The sequence below is a fragment of the Dama dama genome, chromosome 9 (assembly GCF_033118175.1).
Source record: "Dama dama isolate Ldn47 chromosome 9, ASM3311817v1, whole genome shotgun sequence".
Lineage (NCBI taxonomy): Eukaryota > Metazoa > Chordata > Mammalia > Artiodactyla > Cervidae > Dama > Dama dama.
The window spans coordinates 44,761,821-44,771,633 of NC_083689.1; the positions used below are offsets into that span (position 1 = coordinate 44,761,821).

At 41.8% G+C, this 9,813-nt stretch overlaps 1 protein-coding gene across 1 annotated transcript; it reads right to left on the bottom strand.

Annotated features, from left to right (window-relative positions):
• Nucleotides 1–1,530: 1,530 nt before the first annotated feature.
• On the bottom strand, nt 1,531–2,365 carry LOC133061366 (acidic leucine-rich nuclear phosphoprotein 32 family member B-like). Its single transcript, XM_061149375.1, has one exon. It carries the CDS (start codon nt 2,329–2,331, stop codon nt 1,546–1,548), a length of 786 nt encoding a protein of 261 aa, XP_061005358.1. The 5' UTR covers nt 2,332–2,365; the 3' UTR covers nt 1,531–1,545.
• Nucleotides 2,366–9,813: the final 7,448 nt, after the last annotated feature.

Below are 9,813 nucleotides of genomic sequence, written 5' to 3' on the forward strand. Positions count from 1 at the left end.
AGTTAATCCCTTCCTGCGGCTCTATGTGAACACTTGAGTTAATCTCTGAAACTTTTCTTTCTTTTGATAACCATATACAGTCAGTGAGCAATTCTAGTTGGCTCTATCTTCAGATTACTTCTAGTCTCTAGCCACTTCTGAAATAGGCTCCAGGTTTATCTTAGTCCCCTAACAGATATTTCCAAAGCAGCAGCTAAAGTGAAGACCCATCAAATCATGTCACTTCTGTGGTTAAAACCCTGCTATAGCTTGCTGTTTCACAGTTTAAATCTTAGTGAAATCAAAAATCCTTGCGATAAGCCTCAAGGACCCCTCCAATATGCTCCCTCTTATTACCTCTTGATGTCTGTTCCTACTATTCCCAGCTCCTTACTGTGTTCCAGCTACCCTGGGTGTCCCATCCTTTTTTAACAGGCTAAGCACACTCCTACCTCAGGACCCTTCCAGTGGATTTTCCCTCTGGAATTCTCTTCCCCAAAACTATCTTTATGGCTAAATTCCACATCTCTTTATGATTTAGCTCAACTGTTATTCTCCTAAAATGATGTACAGTGGTCAGTGTTATTTTTAAAAGCAACAAACATTACCTCATCCTCAACAATTCGTTTCTTCCCTCACTTTGCTATTTTTTCTCCAGCATTTGAAATTGTTTATCATGCTATATAGTTAACGAATTCTATTTAATTTCAATATTTGTGTCCCTGCTAAAATGAAAGTTCCATGAGATCAGAAGCCTTTGACTATTTTGAACACTAATATTCCAATGGTCTAGAGAATGACAGTATAGAGTAGAAGCTCAGTAAATATTTATCTGATGAATTAACGCTTCATAAAAATGCTCATATATGCATGGACCTGTTTATGAACTCTTTATTCTGTTCCTTTGATTTAATTGTCTCACAATGTGTCACCTTTGCATTGTTTTAGTTAGGATAGCTTTAAAATAAAGCTTGATTTCTGAAATAGCAATTTTACCTGAATTGTTCTTATTTAAAATTGCGGCACTGGAGCGGTGGCTGAACAGTGCTGGAGCGACATTGAGGAGATACCTCACTTCCAAGGGAAAAGGAGAAGCCCCAAAAAGATGGTAGGAGGGGCAAAATTGTGTGTGTGTGTGTGTGTGTGTGTGTGTGTGTGTGTGTGTGTTCAAAATGTTAAGATTTTATTTACAAAGCTTCTTTGTTGTACAGAAAGTAAAAATGCTGTTACAATCTTGGTGTAACTGGTAGCCACGGGCAGTTGACTCACCAATCACAGCTATCCATGCAACAGCAAGTCTTACACAAAAACCTAACAAAGCTTACAATTTTGTTGGGGTGAAGTCCCCAAGCTTGGTGGTGGATTTCCAAGAGGGACTAAATGGAGGAAGCTGGAATGTCACAGGAACTATTCTTTGGCTCTTTGTGTGGGTGGGTGTCCTGGGGTTTGTATCACAGCTACCTTTTTTTTTTTCTTTAAAAAAAAAAACAAAACAGCTACCAAATCCAAATCAGCAGTCCAACCAATACTGAACAGTTCTTTTTTTTGCAGGTTATTGAGGTCTTACTAATCATCTTCTCCTTCATCATCTGTTTCTCTCTTCCTCTTTTCACCTTTCCCGCTTTCTTCCTCTTCTTCATCTTCATCTTTGTCTTCATCCTCATCCTCATCATCTTCATCACCTTCTCCATCATGTCCAAATTCTTCTTCCTCCCCACTGACTTTATCTTCATCTTCCTCCCCTTCTACATCTTCATCTTCATCGTCATCTTCTTCATCACCAAACTCTTCTTCCTTGCCGTCTTCATCCTCCTCCTTATCCTCATCCTCTCCTTCCTCATCATCCTCTTCTTCATCCACACCATCCACCTCGGCATCTGAATCTGGGGCTTCACGATCCTCCTGGTCATAGCCATCCAGATAGGTCAGTTGGGGCAGGAGCTTGAAGACACTCTCTTGGTAGTCATTCAGGTTAGTAACCTCACAGTTAAACAGATCCAGGCTCTTCAGACATTCCAACTTTTTCAAAGGTTCCAGGGTGCTGATATCTTTCAGTTTACTTCCACTTAAGTTTAGATGTGTAAGATTTGGAAGTTTTTCTGCTAACATATCCAGACCTCCACAGATTCTATTGTCACTGAGCTCAAGCTTTTTCAATTTAGGTAGTTTGGGAAGATTTGAAACTGAAATCAAGCCTACATTTATTAAACTGAGGAACTCTAAGTTCACAAATTCAGCTGTTAAGCCCTCAATTTTCCCATCACTTGATTTGCAATTGTCCAGGACAAGTTCTCGAACAGCTGCCGGGGTCCGGTTCCTCAGCTCCAGGTGGATCCTCCTCTTCATGTCCATGTTTCTCTCTCTTCCCCCCTCTTCAAACTTAACTTTCTGCTGCGGGGGCGGAGCGGGGAGAGACATCCCAGCCTGCGCAGCGAGGGCCATCACAAGGGGTCTGCTCAAGGCAAAGGCCAACTGCACGGTCCTGGGTGGCGGGCGGTGTGTGGGCAGGCAAGCGGAGCACCGTCCCCCGCCCCCCCCCCCCTGCCCCCCCCCCAGAGCCAAGTTACTCGCGGGAGTGGAGAGAAACCATGGAGGGAAAAGGGGGCTGGAGCGCAGCTCTGGTCTACCACCGCCCCCAGCCGCGGCCCCCACACTCCAAAACTGTATTTAGAATCAAAACCTATACTCGCCAGAGACTCTCAGAGGGCTCAAACAAACCTTATGCACACCAGGACCCAGAGACCCCACAGAGACTGAGTCAGAACTGTATTTGAGTGTCTCCTTGGAGGTATGGGTCAGCAGTGGACTACCACAGAGGCAGGGACTCTGGGAGCAGCAGACTAGGGTATGGCATAAGGCCTCTAGGAGGAGGTCACCATTAATCCCACCATAGAGCTGCAGAACTTACCCAAAACTGGGAAAATAGACTCTTGGAGGGCACAAACAGAACCTTGTGCACACAAGGACCCAGGAGAAAGGAGCAGTGACCCCACAAGAGACTGACCCAGACTTGCCCGTGAGTGTCTCCAGTGGAGGTGTGAGTCAGCGGTGGCCCACTGCAGGGTTGGAGGCACTGAGTATAGCAATGTGTGCATGGGACCTGTTGAAGGAGGTTGCCATTATCTTTATTACCTCCACCATAATTTGGCCCCAGGTAAATAACTGGGAAGGACACAGCTCCAACTGTCAACAGAAAATTAGATTAAAGATTTACTGAGCATGGCCCTGCCCATCAGAACAAGACCCAGCTTCCCCCTCAGTCAGTCTCTCCCATCAGGAAGTTTCCATAAGCATCTTATCCTTCTCCATCAGAAGGCAGACAAAATGAAAACCACAATCACAGAAAACTAAGCAAACTGATCACATGAACCACAGTTCAGTCCAGTCACTCAGTCGTGTCTAACACTTTGCGGCCCCATGAATCACAGCACGCCAGGCCTCCCTATCATCACCAACTCTTGAAGTTTACTCAAATTCATGTCCATCGAGTCAGTGATGCCATCCAGCCATCTCATCCTCTGTCGTCCCCTTCTCCTCCTGCCCCCAATCCCTCCCAGCATCAGGGTCTTTTCTAATGAGTCAACTCTTCCCATGAGGTGCCCAAAGTATTGGAGTTTCAGCTTAAGCATCAGTCCTTCCAATGAACTGATCTCCTTTAGAATGGACTGGTTGGATACCCTTGCAGTCCAAGGGACTCTCAAGAGTCTTCTCCAAAACCACAGTTCAAAAGCATCAATTTTTTGCCACTCAGCTTTCTTCACAGTCCAACTCTCACATCCATACATGACCACTGGAAAAACCACAGCCTTGACCAGACAGACCATTGTTGGCAAAGTAATGTCTCTGCCTTTTAATATGCTGTCTAGGTTAGTTATAACTTTCCTACCAAGGAGTAAGTGTCTTTTAATTTCATGACTGCAATCACCATCTGCAGTGATTTTGGAGACCAAAAACATAAAATCAGCCACTGTTTTCCCATCTATTTGCCATGAAGTGATGGGACGGGATGCCATGATCTTAGTTTTCTGAATGTTGAGCTTTAAGCCAACTTTTTCACTCTCCTCTTTCACTTTCATCAAGAAGCTTTTTAGTTCCTCTCCACTGTCTGCCATAAGGGTGGTGTCATCTGCATATCTAAGGTTATTGATATTTCTCCAGGCAACCTTGATTCCAGCATGTGCTTCTTCCAGCCCAGCGTTTCTCATGATGTTCTCTGCATATAAGTTAAATAAGCAGGGTGACAATATACAGCCTTGACGTACTCCTTTTCCTATTTGGAATCAGTCTGTTGTTCCATGCCCAGTTCTAACTGTTGCTTCCTGACCTGCATACAGGTTTCTCAAGAGGTGGGTCAGGTGGTCTGGTATTCCCATCTCTTTCAGAATTTTCCACAGTTTATTGTGATCCACACAGTCAAAGGCTTTGGCATAGTCAATAAAGCAGAAGTAGATGTTTTTCTGGAACTCTCTTGCTTTTTCGATGATCCAACAGATGTTGGCAATTTGATCTCTGGTTACTCTGCCCTTTCTAAAACCAGCTTGAACATCTGTAAGTTCACGGTTCACATATTGCTAAAGCCTGGCTTGGAGAATTTTAAGTATTACTTTGCTAGCATGTGAGATAAGTGCAATTGTGTGGTACTTTGTGCATTATATGACATTACCTTTCTTTGGGATTGGAATGAAAACTGATCTTTTCCAGTCCCGTGGCCACTGCTGAGTTTTCCAAATTTGCTGACATATTGAGTGCAGCACTTTCACAGCATCATCTTTTAGTATTTGAAATAGCTCAACTGCAATTCCATCACCTCCACTAGCTCTGCTCGTAGTGATGCTTCCTAAGGCCCACCTGACTTCACATTCCAGGATGTCCGGCTCTAGGTGAGTGTGAGTGATCACACCATCATGATGATCTGGGTCTTGAAGATCTTTTTTGTACAGTTCTTTGTGTATTCTTGCCACCTCTTCTTAATATCTTCTGCTTCTGTTAAGTCCATACCATTTCTGTTCTTTATCAAGCCCATCTTTGCATGAAATATTCCCTTGGTATCTCTAATTTTCTTGAAGAGATCTCTAGTCTTTCCCATTCTGTTGTTTTCCTCTATTTCTTTGCATTGATCACTGAGGAAGGCTTTCTTATCTCTCCTTGCTATTCTTTGGAACTCTGCATTGAAATGGGTATATCTTTTCTTTTCTCCTTTGCTGGTCCACTGGTGAAGGGAATGACAAACCACTTCAGTATTCCTGCTTTGAGAACCCCATGAACACTATGAAAAGGCAAAAAGACAGGACATTGAAAGTTGAACTCCTCAGGTCAGTAGGTGCCCAAAATGCTACTGGAGATCAGTGGAGAAATAACTCCAGAAAGAATGAAGGGATGGCGCCAAAGCAAACACAATACCCAGTTGTGGATGGGACTGGTGATAGAAGAAAGGTCCGATGCTGTAAAGAACAATATTGCATAGGAATCTGGAATGTTAGGTCCATGAATCAAGGCAAATTGGAAGTGGCCAAACAGGAGATGGAACGAGTGAACATCGACATTCTAGAAATCAGTGAACTAGAATGAACTGGAATGGTTGAATTTAACTCAGATGACCAATATATCTGTGGGCAGTATATCTATATACTGTGGGCAGGAATCCCTTAGAAGAAATGGAGTAGCCATCATAGTCAACTAAAGAGTCTGAAATGCAGTACTTGGATGCAATCTCAAAAACGACAGAATGCTCTCTGTTCTTTTCCTAAGCAAACCATTCAACATCATGGTAATCCAAGTCTATGCCCCGATCAGTAATGCTAAAGAAGCTGAAGTTGAACACTTCTATGAAGACCTACAAGACCTTCTAGAACTAACACCCAAATGAGATGTCCTTTTCATTATAGGGTACTGGAATGCAAAAGTAGGAAGTCAAGAAACACCTGGAGTATTAGGCAAATTTGGCCTTGGAGTACAGAATGAAGCAGGGCAGAGGCTAGCAGAGTTGTGCCAAGAGAATGCACTGGTCATAGCAAACACCCTCTTCCAATAACACAAGAGAAGACTCAACACATGGACATCACCAGATGGTCAACACCATAATCAGATTGATTATATCCTTTGTAGCCAAAGATGGAGAAGCTCTATAAAGTCAGCAAAAACAAGACCGGGAGTGGACTGTGGCTCCGTTCATGAACCCCTTATTGCCAAATTCATACTTAAATTGAAGAGAGAGGGGAAAACCACTATACCATTCAGGTATGACCTAAATCAAATCCCTTATGACTGTACAGTGGAAGTGAGAAATAGATTTAAGGGACTAGATCTGATAGAGTGTCTGATGAACTACAGATGGAGGTTCATGACATTGTACAGGAGGCAGGGATCAAGACCATCCCCAAGAAAAAGAAAATTTGCAAAAAAGCAAAACTGCTGTCTGAGAAAAACTTACAAATAGCAAGATGGCAAGAGTGAACATCAACATTTTAGGAATCAGCAAACTAAAATGGACTGGAATGGGTGAACATAACTCAGATGACCATTATATCTACTACTGTGGGCAAGAATCCCTTAGAAAAAATGGAGTAGCCATTATAGTCAATAAAAGAGTCTGAAATGCAGTACTTAAACACAATCTCAAAAATGACGGAATGATTTCTGTTCATTTCCAAAGCAAACCATTTCATATCACAGTAATACAAGTCTATGCCCTGACCAGTAATGCTGAAGAAGCTGAAGTTGAATGGTTCTATGAAGACATAAAAGACCTTCTAGAACTAACACCCAACAAAGATGTCCTTTTCATTATAGGGGACTTGAATGTAAAAGTAGGATGTCAAGAAATACCTGGAATAACAGTCAAGTGGGCATTAGGAAGCATCACTACAAATGAAGCTAGTGGAGGTGATGAAATTCCAGTTGAGCTATTTCAAATCCTAAAAGATGATGCTGTCAAAGTACTGCACTCAATATACCAGCAAATTTGGGAAGTTTATCAGTGGCCACAGCACTGGAAAAGGTCAGTTTTTCATTCCAATCCCAAAGAAAGGTAATGTCAAATAATGCTCAAACTATTGCACAATTGCACTCATCTCACAAGGTTGCAAAGTAATGCTCAAAATTCTCCAAGCCAGGCTTCACCAATACATGAACCGTGAACTTGCCAGGTGTTCAAGCTGAATTTAGAAAGGGCAGAGGAAGCAGAGATCAAATTGACAACATCTGTTGGATCTTCAAAAAAACAAGTTTTCCAGGAAAACATCTACTTCTGCTTTATTGACTATGCCAAAGCCTTTAACTGTGTAGATCACAACAAACTATGGAAAATTCTGAAAGAGATGGGAATACCAGACCACCTGACCTCCCTCTTGAGAAGTTTGTATGCAGGTCAGGAATCAACAATTAGAACTGGACATGGAACAACAGACTGTTTCCAAATAAGGAAAGGAGTACATTAAGGCTGTATATTGTCACCCTGCTAATTAAACTTATATGCAGAGTACATCATAAAAAACATGGGCCTGGATGAAGCACAAGCTGGAATCAAGATTGTCAGGATAAATATCAATAACCTCAGATATGCAGATGACAGCACCCTTATGGCAGAAAGTGAAGAAGAACTAAAAAGCCTCTTGATGAAAGTGAAAGAGGAGAGTGAAAAAGTTGGCTTAAAACTCAACATTCAGAAAACTAAGATCATGGGATCTGGTCCCATCACTTCATGGCAAACAGATAGGGAAACAGTGGAAGCAGTGGCTGACTTTATTTTGGGGGGCTCCAAATTACTGTAGATAATGACTGTAACCATGAAATTAAAAGATACTTGCGCTTTGGAAGAAAAGTCATCACCAACCTAGACAGCATATTAAAAAACAGAGACATTACTTTGCCAACAAAGGTCCATCTAGCCAAAGTAATGGTTTTTCCAGTAGTCACGGATGGATGTGAGAATTGAACTATAAAGGAAGCTGAGCACCAAAGACTTGATGCTTTTAATTTGTGGGGTTCGAGAAGAGTCTTGAGAGTCCCTTGGACTGCAAGGAGATCCAACCAGTCCATCCTAAAGGAAATCAGTCCTGAATATTCATTGGAAGGACTGATGCTAAAGCTGAAACTCCAATTCTTTGGCCACCTGGTGTGAAGAACTGACTTATTTGTAAAGACCCTGACGCTGGGGAAGATTGAAGTCAGGAGGAGAAGGGAATGACAGATGATGAGATGGTTGGATGGCATCACCAACTCAATGGACATGAGTTTGAGTAAACTCTGGGAGTTGGTGACAGATAGGGAGACCTGGCGTGCTTCAGTCTATGGGGTCGCAAAGAGTCGGACATGACTGAGGGACTGAACTGACTGAACTGAACATTGTCTTGGCTGCTTTTTTTGGCCCTTTACTGTGTGGCTCAGCTGGTAAAGAATCCACCTGCAATGTGGGAGCCTGGGTTTAATCCCTTAGTTTTGAAGATCCCATGGAGAAGAGAGAGGCTTCCCACTCCAGTATTCTGCACTGGTGAATTCCTTGGGCTGTATAGCCCATAGGTTGGCAAAGAGTTAGACACGACTGAGTGACTTTCACTTTCACTCTTCTTGAAAAGAATCAGCTTTTCAAATTATATTTATATATGTAAATCTTATTGAGATTGCATTGAATCTAAATCTCTATTCTATCTTTACATCTATCTGTATCCAGTATCTCAGTAAACCAATTTTGTTTTTATCTCATTCTATTTGTATATCAGAACATTCAAGATACATTGCTAATTCTTTGGTGCTGAGCCCTACATATATTATTATACATCTATAAAATGTAATAATACAACAGTCTGCAAACACTAAAAGCTATTGTAGGAATTACATACAACCCCCAAAATCTCAATGACTTACACCACAAAATTTTTTTTTTTCCATTTATTTTTATTCGTTGAAGTCTAATTACTTTACAACATTGTAGTGGTTTTTGCCATACACTGACATGAATCAGCCATGGATTTACATGTGTTCCCCCTCCCGATCCCCCCTCCCACCTCCCTCTCCATCCCATCTCTCTGGGTCTTCCCAGTGTACCAGCCCTGAACACCCGTCTCATGCATCCAACCTGGGCTGGTGATCTGTTTCACTCTTGATAGTATACTTGTTTCAATGCTGTTCTCTCTGAACATCCCACCCTCGCCTTCTCCCACAGAGTCCAAAAGTCTGTTCTGTACATCTGTGTCTCTTTTTCTGTTTTGCATATAGGGTTATTGTTACAATCTTTTTAAATTCCACATATATGCGTTAATATACTGTATTGGTCTTTATCTTTCTGGCTTACTTCACTCTGTATAATGGGCTCCAGTTTCATCCATCTCATTAGAATTGATTCAAATGGATTCTTTTTAATGGCTGAGTAATATTCCATGGTATATATGTACCACAGCTTTCTTATCCATTCGTCTGCTGATGGGCATCTAGGTTGCTTCCATGTCCTGGCTATCATAAACAGTGCTGCGATGAACATTGGGGTGCACGTGTCTCTTTCAGATCTGGTTTCCTTGTACACCACAAATTTATTTGTGATATACAAATTTGTGGTAGATACCTCACAGTTCGTTGAAGATAACATTTTTCTCTCTTTTGACTTCCTTTGCAATTAAAAAGTCAACTTTCAGTTTCACTGTCTGTACCTTAAGTAACCTCTCTTTTTTTAGATCATTTTGTAATCGTCTTTGTCTATTGTGTTTTGTAATTGTGCTATGAGTTGTCTAGCCATGGGTCTCTCTGTTACTCATCCTGCTGGATATTCATTAGGAATTATAGATATGTTGGTATTTTTTAACAGTTCTGAAAAATTAGCAGCCATTATCATTTCCAGACCAT